Here is a 25,526-nt window from a genome sequence, read left to right as displayed (position 1 = left end):
ACATTAGCATCTATACATTTGAAGAATTGTTTTCATTGGCTTCTTCGTGGAGAGAACCATGCCACCATGAAATCAGCTAATTTTTTCCTTACTTTTTGTACTAGAAGCTTTCATTGTAGTATAGAAATATGGTAATAAAAACCATGCAACTTTAATGAAAGAGTTGCGGAAGGGCAGAACTCGTGTCTGCCACCAATAGAGCTATAAGTAGTATTGGTCCTTTCCCATATCTTGCCTTGCATTGGTGCATGCACAAGAGGAGCAGGCCCTAGGGTGAAGATGATGCACATAATATTCTACTGGGGCATACAGGTTCGATTCACATAGGTTTTTCTAAATCAATTAGAGACAAAGACTTCACATAGATAGAGGAAGAATTAATTCAAAAACATATTGCTGTGAGTAACTTACATTGTAGCTGGAAATAGGGGCTTCAAATAGATAGTGGGAGAGGAACTTACATGGGATAAGAATTAATTCAAAAACATATTACTGAGTAACTTACATTGTAGCTGGAGACAGGGGCTTCACATAGATAGTGGTAGAGGAACTTACATGGTAGCTACACTACAAGGGAATGGTCGGTTTTTTACCAACGGTTAGTTATCGGCGGCGACTATTACAGGTGCCGGTATAAGTGGTGGTAAATCAAAGAGAAAATATCATTTTACGGGCGTCGGTATATGCCCCAATATTGGTGCCAATATCTATGTCGGTAATATGAAAAAATAATTTTTTTAAATTTGTCTAATAGACTTCAATAAAAATTCACTGGTCATATTTACAAATTCAAAGTTCATTGCTTATATTTATAATCAAAGTTACAAAGTCATAGATCATCATTTATTCTATCATCCTCAGCCAGATCCATGGCCCCAAAAAGGTCAATTTCAAGAAATGTTTTTGTATCCTCTTCAATGTCACCAAAAGAGTGTTGAACCATTTGGTCAATGGCTTGCTCTTCTGTGGGATCAAGGTCATCCATGTGCTCCCTGTCGGATGTACTTGGCTCTCCATCAGAACTCGATGAGTACGTTTCTTCTGTATGCTTTTGAATCTATCCCTTATGCCATGTAGGTTTTGCAACTAATATACTCAAGCTAATTGGCTCTTGGATTTAAACATAAACTCTATTATTTGGCTTTTGAGTTTTAATAACATCAATTCCATCATTATGACTCTATGGTTCTTCTTCTAGTTGCTCGCCTTCAAAAATTTGTTTGCCACCACGAGAAGCAACTTGGACTATAAACACCCACCTTGGATCCTTTGGATCTGCTTTAAAGATGACTTGCTCACAATGTTCTGGCATGACAAATGTATCCCTCTGGTCGGTCCAAAACTTTGTGGAGTCAACTTGGACAAACCCACTCTTGTCCTTCCTTACAGTTTCATTTGGTCCGTTTGTTTATGACCTTAAACCACTTTACATCAAAAATAAACATGTGAAAGTATCTAAAAGTAACTTTCATGATGTCTTGAATAGTTCCACAATAATTAAGCATGCCAACTTCTGCCTTTAAGTCACTTTTACTTGACTGGCTTTCTTGCACAAAGTTAGCTTTGACGCCACTATCAAAAGTTATTCTTTTATGATCTATATGTTCCACTCAAAAATGACGCCCGTGTGACTAAAGTGTACCATATTTACGATACAGTAAGCATAACAAGAATCAGCATGCAAGGTGATGCATGTTAAATAAACTCTTTTTTTAATTAATGAGATAGTAGTCGAGGAGAACGATTATTTGTAAGCATGGAAACATGCTCCAGTGGGGCAAGGGTTAGGTCTAACCTTGGGTTGAGGTTAGGGTCAGGCAACCAAGGGTCACACATGGAAATAGAGAGTCAAGAGTCACTTTGAGGGCTCTCATATATAATAGGGGCATGGGGCACTCTCAAGGGATGTTCTAGAGCATTGTATCTACTTTATTGTCATTTCATGCTAGAGCTATGTGCTGCTGGAGTGAAGTCATATCTCTTGGTAGTATGGCACACCAAGATAAGGTATGTGGTACTTCATTATATTTATGTGTGCACCCTTGGGTTTGGGGGTGGTCGAGTGGATGAGTATATGCCTCGTTTTTGCATGTTTATACATAGTGATTATCTAAAGATATCTTTAGGGTTTTAACAGTGGTATCAGAGCGGTCTCTAATTAGTTTTTGATGTTTTTCTCATCTTATTTTTCTCTCATTATTCCAAAATTTTAGCATTTTTAAAGTAAATTTTAACATTTACTAAGTAAAAAATGTTATTTTTTGGTCTATTTTGGTGGTCTATGCATTGGGAACATCAATATGGTGGTTGAAACATGGTGCTTCTCGACTTGGATGGACGTATTGACATTGCAGGGAAATTTCGTGAGTGGAAATGCTATTTTTCTCTATTTTTATGGGGTTAAAATAAGTATTTTATGAATTTTTTTACCAAAATACCACACATGCTATTGCGAGTATTTTTGGTAGAAAGGATTTCCTAAATTTCTAAAAATTTTAGAAAATTTTCCTAATTATTTAGAAATTTTTAAGAGCATTTTTAATGGAAAAAAAAATCTATTTTTAATGCATTTTTGTGGGTCTCCCATGGGTATGCTATCAAATTTCTATCAATTTTCTACTGAATTTCAGTATAGGGGGCAGCATGTTGATGCATCAGGTTCTCTCTTATGTGCGCAACATAATTTCAATCTCTCAAATCTGAATTTTTCTTCATTTTCTCTTTCCCACGTGTGAACGCCTCTTAGGTGGGAAGATTTGATTACTGCTAATCATAATTAAATATTAATTATGGTTAGTGTATTATGAAAATTATGCATTAATCTCTCTATTAAACAGAGAAGAGATGAGAGAGATGGTGGAGAAGGGAGTTGAGATGGAGAAAGGGGAAGCGAGGAAAGCTCAGGCACTCACCTCACTCCCACTCAAAATTGTGCACAGAGGGGGGATTTTTTTTGTTGGCCGTCGGCGCACATTCCCCCCCCCCCCCCCCCCACACACACACACAATTCTTCATTTTTTTTAAAATTAAAAAGCTTTGAAGCTTTTGAATAAAGCTTTTCATTAAGGTTTTTTTTAAAAAGGGAATAAAAAGAAACTTCAAATTCTTTAAAAAAAAAATCATGTTGAGTCCTTTGGCCTTTGGGGTCCAAAATTTTTTTGACCTCTCAAATTCTAGAGTTTTGTCTCTTCATTTTTCGCAACCGTTGGTTGTCTGCATTTCAAGATGATCATTCGAGTTCCGAAATTTTTTGACCGTTCATATTCTAATGCGTTCGGGGTACAATAAAAATTTCAAAAAAATCTAAAATTTTGTAGAAAATTAGACAAAGGTTATTTCCAATTTTTAGAATATCCAACTTTAATGATCGGCATGTGGCGTGTTCGTTCGGGCGCCCGTGACTGTTCGAATTCCTTTAAAACTATATTTTTAACCTAGAAAATTAGTAATTCCATTAAAATTGGAGATTTTGATTGGATTCGGGTGGAATTGAAAGATTTCGTGGTGATCGAATGGGATTCTCGGGGCTTAGAAAAATTCTAGAAATTATTTTAGAAATCCTAGAAATTGATATTTTTGAAATTTCAATTGTATTTTGGTAAATTTTATTGCTAAAATTTTTTGCAAAAATTTAGATTTGGAGTGCCATAAGATAGAATTTTGTGGATTTAAAAATTAGTAAATTTTGAGGCCTTGGAAAAATAGAAAAAAATAGCAAAAATTCATGATAAATTTTTTTCTTGAGAATTTAATATTTTCGAGGGTTATTTAGTATTGAAGTACGATTTTTACGTGCTGACATTAGATAGATGCAGGTCATTCGCATATAATTAATGCGAGTGTGCATCATTTTTGTAGTAGTTATTTGCGTTTGGATTAATTCTAGATGGTGTTTTCATGATTTTTTACCGTTGTTTAGCCACCAAATGCTAATTAAAGCATTTTTTCTTATATGCAGTCAGTTCTAGTGAATTGATTTGCTAGATCATTTTGGTCAAGGATGGTCAAGTGAAGTTGGTTTGAGTGAATCGTGATCTTTTGAAGAACATTATTACCATGGATCATATTGACTTCTCGGTCAATGTTAATGTCAATGAGATGAGTGATCATCCTAACTCAGGTAGGGAAGATCTTAAATTCCAAGTTGAAGAAGAGGAGGCTATTGGAAAGAGTGAATTTTTGGAAGTGACAGAGCGTCTAGAGGTAACTATTGCAAATGCCATGACATGATGGAGTCACTAAAGATGCACATCTTGACTTTGCAAAAAGCTGTTTTGGTGGCACCTCCTGCTCCTACCAAAGCAGTTGCTCCGTCATTTGCACCAAAGGTATACGGCGGTGAGAAAAAGGAGAAGACTCAGGAATGTGTAGATGCCTGTCTCAATAGGTGGACTACACACTTTGCCTTTCATCCATTCATTGATGCGCAAAAGCTGCAGATGGCGTAGGGGTTATTGAAAGGGAAGGCATTAACTTAGTGGAAGGATCTCAAAGAAGATTCAATTCCTACCACTTGGCAAAGTAAGCGTTAAAAAAAGAGTTTCCAACCAAAGGATGAGTTCGACATAATTTCCAAGCTTGTTTAAAATAGCATGGGAAATCAATCTTTTGATAATTATGTGCAGAAGTTTAGATAATTGGCTGCCAAAGCCAAGTCTGCTGATCATACCTTGTGTGGGATTTTCATCAATGGTCTAGCTCGTAACTATCAGTACGAGATTTAAAAATGCAAGGTCAAAACGACTGAGGATACTATTTAGGCAGCTCAGGTTTTTCATAAGACTATGGTTGGTGCCAACACTTCAAAAACATCATTTAATGAAAAGAAATCCACGTTCACTTTTTCAAATAGTGGACAAAAAAGAAAGTTGGTTTTCACACTAAAACCAAAAAATTATGATAGCGCCAGCAGCAGAAATTTATAAGTAAGGATGTTTCAAATGCAAGGAAAAGGGACACACGAAGATATTTTGTTCTTTGAATGGAGCTACATCACCTTCGGCACCTGGATAAAAGGCGGCACCGTAGAAGTTTATACCAAAGAAATCTAGGAATAATACAGAACTTGAAGGTAAAATTTTTGAAGTCAATATTACGCATCTTAAAGGAAGCCAATGTTCAGATTGTACTTTTAATAAAGACGTTTTTGGTCCAAATAAATTATTTCGTGTTTATGGATCAATAAATGGACATCAGGTTCATATTTTGTTTGATCCTAGTAGTACTCACAATTTTATTGACAACATTGTGGTATAGAGGATGAAGCTGGAAACCACACAAAATGATCACATGTACAAGGTCAGGATGGCTGGAGGACGAGTCCAATTCTGGGACAAGAAGATATCAAAACTACCATTAGACATCCAATTGTACTTTTTCGAAAAAATAAGGATTTTTTTTGTTGATTGGGTAAAAATTTTGATGTCTTTCTCCATCACAATGGAAACCTTGTTACTTTTAAGGGAAACATTGTTGTATCCAAGGAAACTTTTATTAATGAGCTTGAGTTAATGGAAAACTTTTTCAATTGGTTATGGATCCAATGTCTTCATGTGTTCATTTTGATGTAAACATTGTCTTTGAATGTTTAGAAAAGTAAAGTGTTAAATTCCATTAAGAGCAAATTTCAAGATGCATTTCGTTGATGAGTTACCTCATGGATTCTCTTAAATGAGAGGTGGACCATAAAATTGGACTAGTGCCGGGTGCAAAACCTGTTAGTATTCCTATATCGGGTTAGCCAGACTGAGGAAGATGAGGCAACAAAGCAACTAGCTTAATACGTAAGGATGGGTCAGATTAGACCAAGTAAGTCTCCTTAGGATGCACCAGTTCTCTTGGTTAAGAAAAAAGATCAAGGTACCTTATAGATGTGTATTGATTACAAACGTCTTAACAAGGTTACAATTAAGAACAAATACCCATTGCCTAGATCAAACGATCTTATTGATAGATTGCAAGGAGCTAAGTATTTCACAAAGCTTGATTTACGAACTAGTTATCATCAGATCCGATTGTAGAGGAAGATGTTCCTAAAATTTCTTTTAGGACACGTTATGGCCAGTATGAATTTTTGGTATTACTCTTTGGTCTCACTAATGCACTAGCAACTTTCCAACAAATGACAAATGATATATTTCAGGATCTGTTAGGAAAATGCGTGGTGGTTTTCTTAGATGATATTTTGATATACATTAAAACTTTAACTGAGCGTATGAGGATCATCTTAAAGAGGTTCTAGGAAGGCTCAGGAAGGAGAAACTGTATTGTAAATTATCTAACTGTGATTTCTTCAAAAAGGAATTATTATACTTGGTTCATAAGATCTCTCGAGATGGTGTAAATATAGATTTGGATCGGATCCAAAAGGTCTTGGAATGGCCAGTTCCGCTCACGTACGGTCAAGCAGTTAAGATCTTTCTTAGGTTTTGTGGTATTTCTTTGAAAATCTATCAAGTATTATTCGAAGTTGACAGTGCCTTTTACCAACCTTCTTAGGGGTAAAAATAAGAACTCTAATTCTTCTATTGAGTGGAATGAGAAGCTACAGGAAACTTTTGATACTTTGAAATATAAAGTTTGAGATGCTCTCGTGTTAGCCTTACCAAATCGTAGCAGGCCTTACGTTGTTGAGACTGATATGCTAGTGATTTTGCAGTAGGCATAACTTTGTTCCAGGATGGGAAGCCTATGGCCTTCGAGAGTAAGAAACTCAACAATGCACAGACTATGTACCCAGTTTAGGAGGAGAAAGAGTTGTATGCGATCATATATGTTTTAAAGGCATGGAGACAGTATCTCTACGGGTCTCAGTTTATGGTCTTGACAGATCACCAGTCTTTATAGTTCATTTGTGATCAACCGAACTTGAAAGGTAAAAAGGCCAGATGGGTTGAATTGATGCAGGACTTTGATTTCATGATTAAATATAGAAAGGTAGCTTGAATAGCATTGCTAATGCGTTGAGTTGAATTGTGGAGTTAATGAACTTCGCTTCACAGAAATTACTTCTAACTTGTACAATTCACTTAGGGAAAAATGCAATACCAGATATTTTCTTTGAAAAATATTGGAATTTAATAAAACTTGGTGAATGAAGGAAAAGCCAACCAATTTCTTATTTAGAATGGTCTTTTATTCCGAAATGATAAGGTTTGCGTACCGTATGTCCCAGAAATTAAACTGAGGATCTTATTTGAGTGCCATGACGCACCATCGGCAGGACATCCGGGCATATAACATACCTTGGCTTTGGTTAGAAGGACTTTTTATTAGCCAAAAATGAAGGATTTTGTTTATAATTATGTGGTCAAGTGTCATCAGTGTCAGATTAATAAGGAGGAGCGCCTTAAATTTGTTGGGTTATTACATCCTTTGGATATTAGAAAGTATTTCCATGGATTTCATTACGGGACTTCCACGTACCAGTAGGGGTCATGATGCCATTTGGGTAGTTGTGAATAGATTGACAAAGATAGGTAGGTTTTTATCCACAAAGACAACAGTTAAAGTGTCGGAATTGGCTTACCAGCTTGTCGAGCAACTATTTAGACTATAAGGTCTACCTTTTGATATTGTGAGCGATCGAGACTCTAAGTTCAAGGCTCATTTTTGGCAGGGAGTTTTCAAGAAATTGGAAACTACTTTGAGTATGAGTTCCTTTGAACACCCGTAGTATGATGGGCAAACAGAGCGTGTGATCAGATTAGAGGATACGCTTCGTGCATATGTCTCTGGAAAATCATTGAGTTGAGAAAAATATCTTCCAATGATGAAATTTGCCTATAACAATTCTAAGCATACAGTTGTTGGTTATAGTCCGTTCATGCTTATGTATGGGTATCAAGAAAGTTCTCAAAATTATCTCCTAGATATTGAGGTCCATTCTGAGTTATACGTCGGATTAGCACAGTTGCGTATGAGCTAAAACTACCTCCACATTCCAATCTTTCATGTCAGTAGACTGAAAGAGAAGCTGGGAGGTGAGGATAACATAGTTACTCCTCAAGAACTCGTTGAAGTTGAAGATTTGTCTTATGTTAAAAATGAACTTGAAAAGGTATTTGAATTCAAGGAAAGGAAACTTCGTAGTCGCTTAATCCTTGAGGTTAAAATTAAGTGGAAAGACAAGGAAATTGAGGATTCGATTTGGGAGTCAATTGAGAATGTTTAGTGCAGTTTTCCTTCTTTTCATTGCAAGAGTGCAATGTTTTAAGAGAGGGGAAGTATGTTATGTGCACAGTATATGTGCATATACTAGGAGGCTAACCCATTCTAGGCATGTGAGCATGGGAAAATGCTCTAGTTGGGCAAGGGTTATGTCTAACCTTGGGTTGAGGTTAGGGTCAGGCAACCAAGGGTCACACATGGAAATGGAGAGTCTAGAGTCCCTCCTATATAATAGGGACTATAATAGGGACATGGGGCACTCTCAAGGGATGTTCTCTTGTGTAGAGCATTGTATCTACTCTCTTATCATTTCATATGCTAGAGCTATGTGCTGTTGAAGTGAAGTCATATCTCTTGGTGGTATGGGACACCAAGGTAAGGTATGTGATACTTCATTATATTTATGTGTGCACCCTTGGGCTCGGGGGTGGTGGGTGGATGAGTATATGCATGTTTATACATAGTGATTATATAGAGAGATCTTTTCGATTTTAATAGATTTGTTGGAGCACCATTGGATTAAAGATGTAGTTCATTACCTATAAACGATGGACATTAAGGGGGTGGCATTAGAATAGAATTTGCTCAATGCTCTATCCTTAGGTTATTACTACATGTGATAGATGTGCTCTATTTTATTAGACCCCCTATATGAGGAGTAGCCACCTAGGAACCTGGGAGTTCCTAGTTTAGTAGACACACTAGATGGTTACCAAATATGGCCAGCAGATGGTTATGAGATGGCTTATATAGAATTGGTAATCTATTAAGTAGGATACATGTTTTTGTGGGCTATGTGACCACATAAGTGAGTGCTGGACAACATCAAACCCAAGGACACATTGTTCTTCTTACAAGGTCCATTTGAGGGTCCAAACGGTCTGAGATGGTTATGAGATGGCTTATATAGAATTGGTAATCTATTAAGTAGGATACATGTTTTTGTGGGCTATGTGACCACATAAGTGAGTGCTGGACAACATCAAACCCAAGGACACATTGTTCTTAGGTTACAAGGTCCATTTGAGGGTCCAAACGGTCTGAGATGGCCATGGGAGCTACACAAAGTGCCTATGGATTTTGTTATAGTCTACTAATATGGTCCCAATCAGATAATATAGTCAGTTGGTCTCTTTGGACCAAGTTGTGGGTTGTGTGGTTGACACGTGGCCACAACCTACGTCCATGCCTACCATCAGTACTATATATAGACTAGTTTGACAACCTTAGTTCATCATCAAGTTCATTGTGTTCAAGCACTCTTGTAAGTAAGACATCCTTTGTCTAGGGTCTATTTAGATTGCCATCAAAGTTCCATATCCAATGCACACAGGTGTGGGTAGACAACCATCAATTTACAATCAACATTTGTAAGTAGTATTGTTTTCTCTCCGATTCTTTCTACAATTTGGTGTATTGTATTTTTTTTCCTTCTTATAGGACAAGGCTGACTCTATGATTTTGATTGTTTTTACCACAAAGGAACCAAGCATCACTAGAAATTAAAGTGTGCTTTATGGACACTAGCACAAGTTATAAAATGCAACATTGCAAAATGAGGGAACTAGCTAGATCCAAAATTCAAGAAGAAGCTTTTATGATCTGTGTGGAGGTGTTGCATGGAGCTAAAAAGATCACACAACAACCTCTTGAAGGAAGATGTTTATCAGAGAGTTACTGAATGTATCTGAATTCTGCAAAATAGGTAAAGGAAGAACTAAATAAATTATTGAAGGTAGAATTAATCTACTTGGTGATAAAGTGAGCTGGCCTATCAACTGACAGTATTAAAGAAGAGCACTAAAGAAGAATAGGAAGCTACATGTATCTATATAGGAAGCTAATTATAGCAACAACTAGGATCCCATTTACAAATTCTTTAGTGGATGTTGTAGCACTAAGCTATTGCATTGAGATGTACTCGTTCTTAAATGGCTTTAACAAACATATATAATCAGGTCTTGATGGATCGATTCAACAAACAAACATAATTAGGCCTTGATGGATTTGGAAGATTAGGACTAGATAACCTTTGTGATGGAATGGGGAGAATCTAGTTCCCAGTCTCCAGATAACCTTTGTAATGGAATGGGGAGCATTTGTTTCCAACATCATGACCTTTAGCCCCCCTCAAGAATGCTACGGTAATAAGCATTTTAGAAAATGGTGCAATAAATCTTCTATGAATACCTCACTACCTTTATGCAGGTATTTCTAGATGTCTTTAGTGTCTACAATAAGAGAAAGTGGTGGAGCGCCTCTTTTGCTTATCTCTATGCCTAGAGAAGTGTTGTTCAACCTCACTAAGCTTGAAATCGACTAAGTGTGCATTCGTAGTAGCTAGTGGTAACTTGTTATGACATTTAGTGTTTGCAACTGAAATAGCAACAGTGGATATCATGTTGGGGCATATAATGTCTGCAACCAAAATAGAAATCATGGGTATCCTATTAGGGCATGTAGTGTCCACAACTAGAGTAGAAAAGAAGCACCTCTTATTTGAAGAAATGCTAACGCTCATGAGCATGGCCCAAAGGTATAAAAGCATGATTAAGAGGCTCATGTAGCATGGCTCAATATGAAAGACTCAAAGATCATGTCCTACCTTAGGAGTGTGTGTCTCAGGAGACGTAGACAGCCTACATTAGCATACCAAAGAAAAACCCCCTTGCTCTAAGCAGGGTAAAGAGGGAATGAAGGAGCCTTACACAAAGAAACCAAAATATTCAAATTTTGGGGACATCCCAAGTAAAGAACCCATGACTATAAAATATTTAGATTTTGGACAACATCCTAGGTAGAGAACCCATGACTAATAACTGGAAATAGATAAAATTTATTTTGGAAGTATAGAAACTTTTGGTGATGTGCCGATAAAGATATGTCCTTTTCCATTAGTGTTTCCAAGCGATGGGACATTTGAGCTATCCTTTTAGGCTCTATGGGCCAAGGCAAAGAACCCGTGTATGCGTAAATAGGAGCAACAGAGGGAAAACCCCAATGTTTTTATCGATGCAGAAGCTTTAATTTGATGCTGGAGGCTTAATGTGAAAAAATCCCAAATCCTTGCAGCAGCAGCAGGCAATGAATCACCAATTTGGTGAATTTATCCATATTGGAGAAAAGACCCTAAATTCTCAAGTTGCACAATGTTAATTTCTCATTCAATCTGTGAAATCTATACATCTCTTGAGGGTTGTAAAATTCTGTTTATACTAACCAACAAACTTGTAGATGGTGGGAATCATGGGCTAAATATTGGCCCCTTGAAGTAAAATCTATTGGATAGCTTCTTATGATGTGTGTTTTGCTTCTATAGGCTGTTGAACATTGATTTGGGTTGTTGTTAACCTCCTATGATTGCACTTAGGGTTGATGACTCCCTTCTAGCTAGTTGTATCAGCCTTTCTTGCAAGAGAATGATGAGATGTTGGCATCTCAGTTTAGAAAAAAAAACAGTAAGGTTGGAAGAAGATGCAGGTTTGATGGTGGGGTAACATAGAAAATGCGAAAACCCTAAAAATACAAAAATCCTAAACTCTAAAAATTTATAAAAACCTTAAAATTATAAAAACCCTAGAAAAATATTGAAAGTTAGATGAGCATGATGGCGTGGAGAAAAGGGTAGCCATGCATGAGCATGGTGGGATGGAAAACACAGGTGAGGTGGATAGGGTGGCTCTGATACCATATTGGCATCTAGGATCACACATATAAACCTATGGAGGATGAAAGGTATCCATGATAGGCATGTAGGAGTAGAGTGCAAGAAGAGAGATAAGGTGGAAGCTCAAGCGATGATAATGATACACCCGAGAGAGAGAGAGAGAGAGAGAGAGAGAGAGAGAGAGAGAGAGAGAGAGAGAGAGAGAGAGAGAGAGAGAGAGAGAGAGAGAGAGCACTTGAGAGAGATTGCACAACACAATGTTGAATGAATTATGATAATAATTTTACCATGTACATTGATTTTGAAATACCCAACAATCCCTTACTAGAGTTCTTTTACACTAGACCTCAAAAACCGGAGAAAACCTCATCACTTCTTCACTCTCAATCTCTGACTCTCTTGCATGGATGCAATACGCTTAAGTGGTGACTTCCTCCTTGTGATGTGCTGCTGTTGTGCTTAAGCTACCTGTGATCAACTATGCTTTCTCTCCCCCTTTGTGATGAGCCACTCCTCTCCATGTGGGGAGCTCCATAGAGTTGCGAGGCTACACCCAAAAAAGTATACTCTATTGGGATTTTATGCTCGCCCTCTTCTCTCTCTCTTTCTCACTCTCTATTTCTAGTCCGAGCAGCCCTTCCTTATAGTCAAGATCTCCTTGAACTTTGGTAAAGCTTATAAGCTTGTAGATGTGATCTTGGTAATATCCACTTTTGGCCATTTCCACAACTCTTATCTTTACTCTCTTCTTGTAGGCCTAGAATTTGAAGGGCATCCCTATTTTTCCTTTTGAAGGGCTTTTCTTTAACTAGAGATTGGAAGGGCATATAACTAAATTTCCCAAAACCCTTCCCTTCTTTTGAAGGGTAATTGTGTTTTCACCCTTCTTGTGAAGGTTTTGACCCCCATGGAAGGGTACTGCAACCTTTAAATTCTAGCAATGCATGTCTCTTGGACTCGAGTCTCACAAGTTATCTTGCTTGTCTCAATCTAACTGCAAGCATACCTGAGTGGAGCTAGTCCTACTCCAACAGAAAACATATCTTTTTAACATCAGAATAAACATAAAGAGAAGACTAATCACTTGCTTAATAAAAAATCAATCATCTCCTATGAATATCCCTAGTGGCTCTGATACCAACTTGGAATTCAAGAGTTAGAGAGGATCAAAACATAAATCTAACTTTACTACTAATTAAGAGAAGAATGAAACACTAAATTATAATTAAAAAGAGTGAATCTTAAGCACACACAAATGCTATAATTTCATTGGAAATCCTAAAGGCTTGCTTTAATACATTGGAAAAATATCCATTTGAGACATGACTCCTATTAGCATCCAAGGTATATCCTTTGCTATCACCAAGAACCACTTTTTATTGCATTCAATGCATCAAATTCATCCATGATGTCATGTTAAACCTCCACTTTTATATTCACCCACTTACATTTGACTTATAACCTTTGACCTTTGAACTATGAACCTTTCATAACGTTTCTAAAGTTACATGCTCCCCCTTAACGCCTAAATGGTTGCACCTTGAATCACTTGTTTGTCAACAATCCTAAACCCATTGGAAATAATGGAAAGTTTTTATTCAACAATGAGTATACAACATATTTATATCTAAGCAAATCCCTCTTGATTTTATACTATCTCGACAAAGTTATGGGTGTGCCCTCAAGCGTGTTCTCAAATATTACTAATAAAATGTGTACAACAAAACACAAAAAAAAAGCTTAGTTATGGGTGTGCCCTCAAGGGTGTTCTCAAACATTAATGATAAAATGTGTACAACAAAATGCACAAAAAACAAGCTTAGTTTTCTTGACCATTTAGGTTTTGAAAAAACTTTGTTGTAGACTTTTCATTGAGTAAAAAAGTTCATACACATCCTGTTAAGCAATTACAAGTTTGATTAGGGGCAAACAACCTTGATCAATTAGTTAAGGTGATCGTGGAGTGAAACTAGTACATAATTAGATTAATCTATTGTTACCTTGTCTCTAACAACATACAAAAGAACATAAGGGATAAGCCACAAGTGTGTGCATGTACTTAGCTTTGATGAGCTATAATCATAAGTGATTAATAGATTTCATGAGGCTGTTATGAAAAAAGCACGCTAGGCTTTCGTATATAAGGCACATGGAACTTTCAATCTCAGTGACTTTGACTCTTTACAACGATAATAATTCAATTAGTTTCGGTATTCTCATACAAAGTTGACCACCATAAATAGGCTTGTAATATCAAACTGTGATTTCTCTTATGAAATGATAGCCCCTTTAATTAGTAATTGGCTGTTGTGGCACACATCGAGATAAACACCACCAGTTTCGAGCTCTAGAATGAATGCAATCCTCCAAGGTTTCACAACTAATGTTGTTTTTCTTTCTTTTTGCATTTGGCTTCTTATTCGAAAAATTTGACATGTGATTGGAAATTGGATGGTGTCACTCCATTCGGGATATCAATATCATCTTCATTTCTCTACCAATCGCGTGTTAGTGTAGTGGTTAGAATGGAGTTCGAGAGTCTCCACGTTGTCGGTTCGAATCTCGAGTGATGGCATCTCCCATGAGCGAGTGATGGCACTTGTGTATTTGCATCTTCATTTCTGCCAATCGCATGTTAGTGCAGTGGTTAGAATGGAGTTCGAGAGTCTCCAAGTTATCGTTTCGAATCTCCCATGTGTGAGTGATGGCATCTCCCATGTGCGAATGATGGCACCTGTGTATGTGGATCTCCCATATGCGAGTGATGCCACTTGTGTATGTGGGTAATAACATGTGTACTTTCTACTTTCAAGCCAAGGTCAATATATACATAGATATATCATCTTCATTTCAAAGGTATTAGGACTCCATCATTCCATGGTGTAGGATTAGTTGGACGCTCAAGGGGCACAGTGGTGGTACGAACATAATAATCTATATGAGTTGCAAACATTTGTCTTTTTTGCACACTAACTTTTTTTGCACTTGATATTTCTTTTACTTGTAAATCAATGATGCCCATGATCACATTTAGTTCTCTATCCTTGGTAATCAGTATCCTTTACATCACAGTCATCCCTACATCCATCTTTGATGTTCATCAATGCGTTTGTCCTTAGAATTCATTATGTTGTTATGCAACATCAAATGCGTATTGACATTGGTATACACATTTCAGCTAATGTTTTTCATTTATTGTCAATAATTACAATTTACTGGTCGAAAATTTCCCCTTAATAAATATAACTTAGCTATGTCATTTGAACATCTAGTATTTGCATGCTTATAGGGGAATTCTTTTTCTTGAAAGCCTATATATAGTTTTTGCTTAGGTACCACCAACTCTTTGTGAGGTTTTTTGGATTCAAGAGGGTGTAGCCTATTTGTTTTTCCAAAAGCCCCTTTCGGGGATGCAATGCAAGCATTGTACCACTCACCCACACCACGGATGTCACGGTTTGAACCGGAGTCCATTCGTTTGGGTAGGGTAGAATGGCCCGGGATAGAGTCCACTGAAGTGTGGCCTATTTTGGAATGGAGACATGCACAATATCAATCCAAATGCAAGAAAGGGTCTAAGAAGGTAAGGTCTGAGTTTTGTCAAAAAGGTGTTGGCAATTCATCTTTACACGTATGTGTACTTAAGACAGGATATTTATATCTCCAAAAACATGTAAATTAGACATATTTTTAATTACACTTTGCATATATGTAATATGGTTTTTTTTCCCTCAACAAAGAGGTTTGCAGACATAACCTCGCTCTTTGAGAGCTGCATCAACAAGAAAGGAAACATGTGTAGCTTATGCAATTAAAATACTGGCTAACCTTCTTTATTTATTTGACTTTACACCAAATAATAAACTGCTCCTCTTTTGAGGTTTGTCATGAGGAGCACTTATCTTGAACATCATTAAAAAGGAACATTTCAGCTTGTTTTTGTTTGGGCAGCTCATAGAGGAAATAAACTTCAAAAGAACAACACCTCATCCCCTAGAGTCCATAGGGGTCTTTACATTAGGAAAATAACTATTTTCAGCTTGTTTTTGTTTGGGCAGCTCATAGAGGAAATAAACTTCAAAAGAACAACACCTCATCCCCTAGAGTCCATAGGGGTCTTTACATTAGGAAAATAACTAATACAAATTATTGCGTAAGATCAAATAACGAATAATATATATGAGGGTCAGATGAATTGCACACCAAGAAGCGTCTGGGGGTAATGGCCAAAGAGCTTGGGGCAGGTCATTATATAACTGCACATATTGAGTCATAAAAGAAGAAAGATCTTTTGGGAAAATGGATTAGGCCTGGGGTCTTCCTCCCAGCAACCTCTTGTGATCGATTATCAGGATGCATAAGCCCCTATGCAAAATGTGGCCCCATCTATAATGATGTAGTGAAGTTATACAGGGACCCTTGTAGTGCAGCTATGAAGTGACCTTTGGTATGATTGCAACCCCAACTTCTTATGTTGATGTGTTCAAAGCAGCTTCTCTCGAACTATCACTCAACTCAGCAGTGTCCATTGTCTGGTTGGAACTAGTACCCGATGGTTTTCCGTGGCTTGAAGCTCCTCCATCTGCTCTATATCCCTGTTGCACATCTGCCCCATTCCTAGATTGCTTAAGTGTTAGCTTAGTGACTTGAACAGATGATGCATCAAGTGATGAAGGCACATAATTGGCAACTGAGAATCCCACTGGATATGGGGCCGTTGGCATATCTACAAGTGAGTTGGCTGAAGGACCGAATGTGAGGCCACTCATGGGATGATCAAATCGGCAGGCAGTTCCAAACTTGCACATACCATATCTCATGTAGAAAGCACACTCTGGGATTCCCTGCAATCAACCAAGAGCCAGCTATATCATGATTTTAATTTGCCAAGGAAGACAAGCTTGCTGGTGTAAATATAATTTACAATTGGCAATGCATGCATAGCTTACAAGGGGAGTTGCCTTGCCTTGCAGGCTTTCTTTTGTTACTGCATGCCAAAATAAAACCCTCTTTATTGCATCATAACCCTAATCATTATATATCGAAGGTTTGGGTGCCCACAATGGTCCCTACACATTCAGCCCTCAATATGCCAAGCTATCAGAATCTCATGAAAATACTCGTGTCATAATCCATGTAGCAGGAATGGGGTCTTGAACCAATCAGCCATGCAACTCAACGGATGTAGTACGGCCCCCTACTAGCGCTAGACATGAGAAGTGTAATCCTCTTCCATACACTCTTCAGCCTCTATGGATCTACAAATGCAGTGTATAATGGTGTCTGAAGGTGTGCTGCATTTGGAAAACTCACAGGAATCACTTGCAACTATCTCCACAATCCACCATTTACTATAATCCATTAAAAAAAAGTAAAAATTTAAGCTTCTACCACAGCTTCACAGCCTCTTCTAAAAACACTTTTGCATGATCCTAGTAATGAGATGATTTCCCGATAGTTGCTTGCAGTAGAAACCCAAGTGGAAGCGGTGAACTGGACGTGAAAAGCCATTTGTAGCTGTAATCAAAGAAGGGGATGGTCTTCAGGCATCTATCCAACCCCACTCTTTTCATGATTATGAATCTCTGATGGGGAAGCTCCACCTCGGACAGACGCTGCCCACCTGTATCCCGACACCAAACCTCATTTATCTGATAAATGTTTGGAGCAACATGTAATGAATCTTGTACAAGAAAAGACTCCTGGCCACAAAATAGGAGTTTACGACCCTGCTCCAATGAATGGACGAGTGAATCTGTTTTATTCCCTTTTGAATGCAATGGGAATCTGCAGTGTGTCTGTCGTCCTGTGTCTTTAGGAGGCCTTTGAAAGCCATCTATACTTCAGTGAAGAAGGAAAGACTGTCATTCCAGCTGGACCACTCTAATGGACACCCATGATCATCATGGATGAGGTCATTCAAAATATGGATGGGGTCATTCAAAATAATGGGTTGTTGGTCAATCGCACCCTGGGTGGCTGAAAGTGATTGTCTCAGACTAGAACTAAAACTTGTGCCATGCTCTCATAATGTAGGCCAGAAAGATGGTGCAAGGACACTCTGCCAAAAACAAGTACAGGAGGGGGACAAGGGGGAATCACTATCACATAAATCCCCTCATCCACTTGCTAGCTCTCTGAGGTAAAGGGTACATACAGAGCTGACTACAGCTCTGCCATGACAAGATTTGATAATGCACTTACATGCATACTTTTTTGAAGGATTGGAAGTCTCAATCGCGTTTGTGCAAGTATGTGACGATACTGCTTGGATGCCTTGCAACATTTTTCACCATGAGAAGAAGAAAACTTCTGTCCTAATGACATAGAAATGCTAGAAAAAGGTGGGGGGACTCCATGGCTGGTTGGTCTTGGTGGGGAGGGAGGGAAAAGAAGCCACATTTTTTTCCTCAGAAAAGAGACTTCTATTAAGTAAAGTCATACAAAGGGAGATCTCAACCAATCAGGTACACTATGCTGCCATAAAAACCTCGTAGGTGTGGAGGAGAAGAAAATACCTCATAAATCTGCTGCTTTTTCTTGTGCAGCGCTAGAAGATCCTTGTATACAGACCCAAGTGGCCAAAAGAGTATGAATGATGTCACTCCATATACTGCAAATACACTGGGTGTCATAAACACGAATACCCTCGAAGGCCTTTGAGCATTTGGTCTTCCAGATATGCCACGCCGTGATACTAGCAATAATCTCCCAAGTGGTGTCAATACTCAGCAAAGGTGGTTTATATCCTAATTGGGGCTTGCATGGTTAGATTTGACACTTTCATAATCTGGATGAGATACTGGGCACTCTGGGCTAGGAACCATATTATGTTTCGACAACCTTCTCTAGATGCTTATGCTTTCTTTCGTGCCAATCTTCGCCTGTCTCTACATGACTATAGACAGCTAGAGGCTATTGATACCCGACAGTTTGAAGTCTTTTTCTACTGTTTCTTAGCTTTCTTCCTTGGATGACTTCTCTCTCTCAAGTACATCCTCCCCATGTATATTGCTTCTTGGTAATAAAACTCTGGGTTTTTACTATTAAAAAAAAGTATATCCTGATCAAGGGATATCCTGAAGCAAACATCACTGAGCTATGACCCTATGGTCAAGTATAATAGGATTTGCTCCCCTTCCCTCGAAAAGAAACGGTGGGGCCAGCCTGAGTCAACCATGCAATAGCACCGAGTAATATTGATATGATCACTCCTCAATCTGCACAAGAGCTGGGCTATAGATACGCAGATCCTCTGTGCTCCTTTACGCCCCTATAAGCAATGGTACACTGTCTCGGATGGAGCTGGGCATCTAGGACAAGAGGGGTCCATGCCAAAAATAGATCTCCACTAGTTGGTGGGCAACCCTGTAGGAGATTTCACACTTTGGGTAGGGAAAAAGTGTATACGTGTCAGGGGAATAAAATGCTTAGGGACATTAGAGTTTTAGCATTTTAAGTTATATACTTATAACCTTGCTTGAGATGGGAGCATCATCTTCTAGGGACCTTTCTTCTTCTTGAATCAAGAGTGATGCTAAGTCATCAAGCAAAGGAAACCTTTTAACAATAAAAGTGACAAAGTGCTTGTACTCTTTCTTGACTCCCTTGAGGATTTCTTATGCCATCTATTATCTTTGATTATCTCGCCAATTTTTATAGGCTCATCCTGGATATTCTTGAGCTTTCTTGACTCCCTTGAGGATTGCTTGTGCCATCTCTTCATCTTTGTTTGTCTCAGCAATTTTCATAAGCTCATCCTGGGATATTCTTGAGTGGGTATTCATACAGACTCTCGTTTGAACTCTTTGTAGTAGCCTTAGTGTGGGCACTCTTAGAAGTTGAGAAACTTGGCTAAGGTTGGTACACCTAGTATACATGGTGTGGTTTATTGTAGGAAACACAAAAAATGACGATTAGATAGTTTTCGTAAGTTTCTCATCAAATATCATTTTATTCTGTATGCCTGCTTGTTTCATTCCGTTTAGATCATGTGTTTCCCTTAATGTTTATGTCCTTGCTTTAACCCACACTACAACGCCTACAAGTGGTATCAGGGCTACAGCAGATTGTTGAGACTGTATACAGGTTGTTTTGTGTGGTCAACCTTGTGTAGACAAGGTAGTTGTCAAAGGTGAAGCAGCGCATGGTTTGTGTGAAGGCATCGAGTGAAGGCGGACAGAAGCAGCGCAAAGGTGAAGCAGCACACAGTTTGTGTGAAGGTAGCGCACAGGTGGAGCAGCGCACTGAAGGTTGTGAGGAGCAGCGCGCAGGTGGGATAAACTAGATGGCACTATTACTCCTTATGGAGTTTTATGGTGCGGAACATGTTGGTTGCTAAAGGCTTGTGGGGCATAGTCTCTAGTGATGAGCCACGTGCACCCACACTACAACCTGCAACACCACAAAGAACTTCAGCATAGAGAGTTGCGGAAGTTCAAGTACAAGTGCCTCTTGTTCCTTCTCAAGAGAAGAAGAGGAGGGACTCTAAAGATGCTCAAGCTATGTCCTTGATAGCGTTGTCTGTCAAGAGATCGATTACCTCATATACGGTGTTGTAAGATAGCTCAACAAGCTTGGGACACACTGGATAACATATATCAAACAAGAAATGAGGCAAGGGTTGCTTATCTTAAAAGGCAACTTGACATGCTTGAAATGCATGAGGGAGATTCTATGACAGAACATCTAACCAAGGTCAAAGATTTGAGAGAACAACTGCTGAATATAGATGAAGTTATACCACATAGGCAGCTTGTTACAAATACTTTTAACTCTTTGCCACCACCTTATCTTGGATTTCATACATCTCATAATCTCTCAACGAGACGTGGTAGAGATCCAGTCACTTTTGATGAGCTTGTGAGCTTGCTTTTACAAGAAGAGCAAACTAGGGCCAGCCATACTCATGGTGGTGAGCAGGCTTTTGCAGTGAAAGAGAAGGGAAGTCTCTAAAGGAAATGCTTCAGCCAAGGGTGAAGCTGCTAAGAAAAAGAGTAAATGTCACTTTTGTCACAAGCCTCGTCACTATATAAGTGAGTGTCGTAAAAGGATTGCTCAAGAGAAAAACAAGAAGAAGGATTCGGGCAAGGAATCAAGCAATGTGGCAAATACATCCGAGGGGAAACAAGAGAATTCAGCCAACCTTGTGGATGATGAATGGGTGTTTTTGGCCATGGAAGAGGTTAAAGATGATGTTTCTATGTCTTCTGCAGATCCCTCATCATACCTTGTGAAAGGTGTTGGCAAAGTGCCTATAGTGTTGGCCAATGGGAATCAGACTTGCATGATTGATGTGTTATTTGTGCTAGGCATTAAGAAGAATTTGGTCTCAGTATCTTCGATTGCCCCAAGCATGGTTTACATGTGGAGTTCAAAGGTGAGAAGTGTCTTGTCAAAGACCCACCAAAGGGATTACACATTGTATCCACAGGAACTCTATGTAATGGTTTGTATAGGTTGGATACCTATCACAAACAAGCAAATCATGTGTGCATTGCATCAGATTCAACTGCAATTAAGGCAGCTGAATTGTAGCATGCCAGGCTTAGGCATGTAAATTTCAGAAGTTTGATGCTTTTGCAAAGCAAAACATGGTAGAATGTATGTTGGTATTGGGAGTGGATTAACAAAACTAAGGAGGATCAAACATGGTTATAGTCATGGTTAGGTCATGATTATAAACATGATTAAGAGTGGATTAGGAGATACTAATGAGACATAGCTTGGGCATAATCATGGAAATACACGAGTTACTTCTTCATTAGCAAAAGCCTCTTATATAGGCAAGTAGTACATGACCACATGACATCACCTATGATGTCTTACAAGCATAAGAGGCCATCTCCCCCATGTGGGTATGCCATCTCCCCCATGTGGGTATGCCATAAATGAGCAATATTCCCTCTAGGCTATATTTGAAGTAGGCGCCCTTTTGAGGATGTGGCTTGAGTAAAGAAATCAAGGTTATATAGCCCCTTTCAACCTTTGAATGGATTTGGGTGATATATCCAACAAACCCTCCTTCAACCAAATCCATGACAATGCTACCTTTATGATGGCAATTCTAGGTTCTAGTTACAACATACAAAAACTAGTTATGATGACCATGCTGGTGCCCGTAGGTCTTATTCCAGTTAGGTTTACAATGCTAGCAATGATGGATGATGCTAGAATACCATAGTAAAGCTTACAATGAGATAGTTATGTTTAGGATGGAGAGGTTTTTAAACATGGTATGGGCTATCCCTTGATTTTACTCAAAAGGCCCATTCTTCTTCGATAAAATTGGCCTCTTCGGAGGCCTCTTCTTGCAGCTCTTCTTTGTCTTGACTTGCGAGAAATGCCTTTTGTGCCTTTTGTTTGAAGAAACAATTTTCTTCAATATGATTGTCCTTGCCGCAGAATCCACAAGTCTTCTTCTTTCCTTTTGTGTCGATGAAGTTCTTCTTCTTGAAGTGAGACTTGTTGTTGGAGAAGTATGCCCCTTCCATTATCCCTATATTCTCTTGCTTCTTCTTGTACTCCTCAAGGAGTGCAGCTTCAATGGCCTCTAAAGTAGGGTCCGGAAGATTCATGAGAGTTGACACTAAGTGCCCATATTCATCATAAGGCATGCTTTTCAATAAAACTGCAATGGCATCTTCCTCATCTATTGGTGCTCCTATTGTTGCAAGTTGTGACATTAGGCTTTTCATATAATTAAGATGAGTAGGTAAAGACTCAGAAGCTTTCTTTTCAAGTTTAAAGAATTGGATTTTCAGCCCTATCTTGGAATGCTTCCCTTTTGCCCCAAATAATTTCTCTAAGATTTCCCATGCTTCAGCTGAGTTGTTTGCATTAGAGATATGATGTATGTAGTTGTCACTTAGACCTAATGCAATTATGGCAAAAGCTTTCTCATCCCTAGGTAACCATCCTTGTTCACCATCTCTAGTGGTAGGTTTTTTCTCTTTCCACTAGCAACTCCCCACAGACCTTTCTTCATGAGAATAAATCTTACTCTAACTTGCCAGGTATGAAAGCCTATCCCATTAAACTTATCAACATGAAATGAGGATGTAGACATGATGATAAAGCAAGGTCTTACCACTTGAGTATCCCTCAAGGGCAGTGTCTAATGCTTTTACAAGATTAGATACCTTCACCAAATAGATGAAGGTTATTTATGAAAAATTCAGACCAATCATGCCCTCCTAAAACATTGTTTGCTCTTGAGTTGTAGACATTGTTCCTTACCCGTCTCCTTGGCTTTTTGCTTTTCTTCTTAGGCCTCAAATGTTGAATATTTGATGATTCAGCATCAGATGGTTCAGTCATTGATTAAACAATGATGTAAATTACAACATCATCAACATATAGAAATATCACCACATACATGAAGCTCAACAATTTCTGAAAAATTGTATCACTAGATGTCCTTGAATGAGATAGAAGCCTAAGTCTAAACACCAAATGCCTTTAGCACCTTCAATAGCAATGACTTGAGGCCAGATTAAGCACTAATTACTAGTGATTAAGTGAGTTAATCATTCATGCTTTAACTGTTATCAAATGAGCTTTCTGAGATTATGTCAGACCTGAAGCCACCAAACCACTAATCCATTCAAGAAAATGACTGCACAGGCGTGTTTGCAGCTATTGAAAACCCCCAAAGCCAAGGCGAATTAGTGAATCTTGCACTGGTTCAATCGGTGGACTGATTTCCCCCAAAAAAATTGGCGCCGGTTTCGTCTGCAATGCTGGCGTCTCTGCGCAAAATCCGCCTAATTCCACCAAGCTGCAGCTCCTTTATGACGTTGAGAATGCACAGCTTGAATCCCGTACGAGTTCGTGGAGGCGAGTGTGAGCTGTGGATGCTCCAAGGCAGCCCTATATTTCAGGCTATGAAATAGGAAGGGATAAGCTTATGATTAAGCTAATTAAACACTAATGATGAGGCAAATGAGAGGGATGAGGTTGTATTAACGTGGCTCTGATACCAAATGTTGGTATTGGGAGTGGATTAACAAAACTAAGGAGGATCAAACATGGTTATAGTCATGGTTAGGTCATGATTATAAACATGATTAAGAGTGGATTAGGAGATACTAATGAGACATAGCTTGGGCATAATCATGGAAATACACGAGTTACTTCTTCATTAGCAAAAGCCTCTTATATAGGCAAGTAGTACATGACCACATGACATCACCTATGATGTCTTACAAGCATAAGAGGCCATCTCCCCCATGTGGGTATGCCATCTCCCCCATGTGGGTATGCCATAAATGAGCAATATTCCCTCTAGGCTATATTTGAAGTAGGCGCCCTTTTGAGGATGTGGCTTGAGTAAAGAAATCAAGGTTATATAGCCCCTTTCAGCCTTTGAATGGATTTGGGTGATATATCCAACAATGTATGCCTCAATTGATCATGTATGTGAAGGGTGCATTCTTGGCAAAATGTAGAGAAAGCCATTCCCAAAGGATAGTTTGGTGAGAGCTAATAAAAAATGACAGCTCGTGCATAGTGATGTTTGTGGTTCATTAAGGACACCGTCTTTCAGTGGACATCTCTATTTTGTCACTTTCATAGATGACTACACAAGGTTCACACGGGTGTTTTCTATGAAGGAAGAATATGAGGTGTTCATGCATTTTCAGTGTTATATAGCTTTGGTTGAGAATGAATCAGGGTACAAATTCACGCTCTTCGTACAGATAGAGGAGGTGAATATGTCTAATGCATTCAAGGAGTTTTTGCTTAACAAGGGCATTAAGCATCAATATACAACGCCTTACACACCTCAACAAAATGGTGGCAGAAAGAAAGAATAGATCTTTGATGGAGATGGCTAGATGCATGGTCAAAGGTCAAGATAGTAGTGAAAGCAAAGAGTATAGACTTTATGGTCTTGCTACTCACAAGGTGTTTACAAGTAGAGATATTGTCTTTGCTGAAAATTCAGATCAGCCCCTCTCTACTACACATAAGCAAAGTCTTGAAAGCTTTGAGGATACATATCATCATGATGTGACATTTCCACATGCTGAAAATTCTGGACAGCAGGATATGAGACAGCAAATGCCCCAGAATGGAGACCAAAATCAGCCCATAGAGCAGCCCAAGATGCCAAGGAGTGTAGAAGAAGCTGGTTCAATTGATGCAGATGTAGATAGGTTTATTGAGACAATGGAGTTTGTGGCATTCCTCAAAGACAAAGAGGACCCAGGTATACTGATGAAGATTCTTCCCTTTTGCTTGCAAGGCGAGGCAAAGATATGGTACGAAGATTATGTGTCATCAGTGAGGATGGCAACCCCTTCAGTGCAGTTGGATTGTGATGGTGCAAAGCGAGCTCTTGTGACCCAATTTAGCAAAAGAAAAGACCCAGTGTCAGTGTGGCAGGAGATCCTTAATTTATGTCAAGGTGAAAACCAAGATGCGGATGGCTATGTTGCATGTTTCTTAAAGCTTTGGAACCAGTGGACCAAGTCTCTAAATCAAGAGACTCCTCCTATGATGCTAAAAAAAGAGAGATTTGTTGCAGGTTTGAGGACACCCTTGAAGATCAAAGTGGAGCTCAAAAGGCCCCGCACATTCGAAGAAGCTGTGGAGATTGCTCGAATGAAGGACTGGAAGATGTACAAGACATGCTTAATCAATGTGCCCACTTTGGAAGAGAAGCAGTCTTATGTGCCCATGTATG

The 25,526-nt window shown here is 38.7% G+C and overlaps 1 protein-coding gene across 7 annotated transcripts in view; it reads right to left on the bottom strand.

Annotated features, from left to right (window-relative positions):
* Positions 1-15,639: 15,639 nt before the first annotated feature.
* LOC147614747 (zinc finger CCCH domain-containing protein ZFN-like) overlaps positions 15,640-25,526 on the bottom strand; it is a 46,469-nt gene continuing 36,582 nt past the window's right edge. For 3 of the 7 annotated variants that reach the window (XR_015262973.1, XR_015262974.1, XR_015262972.1), the window contains 2 exons: positions 15,929-16,680; positions 15,640-15,821 (listed from right to left, as the gene is read on the bottom strand). Coding sequence is in view for 4 of the 7 variants with exons in the window: in XM_086780076.1 (XP_086636202.1) it covers positions 16,306-16,680 (375 nt within the window). In the remaining 3 variants the exon portion in view is untranslated. The other 4 variants (XM_086780075.1, XM_086780073.1, XM_086780076.1 and 1 more) reach the window with 3 other exon arrangements.

Source organism: Cibotium barometz, chromosome 41, assembly GCF_041138505.1.
Source record: "Cibotium barometz isolate CiBa-2024 chromosome 41, ASM4113850v1, whole genome shotgun sequence".
NCBI lineage: Eukaryota > Viridiplantae > Streptophyta > Polypodiopsida > Cyatheales > Cibotiaceae > Cibotium > Cibotium barometz.
This window is presented reverse-complemented; position numbering and strand designations above follow the sequence as displayed.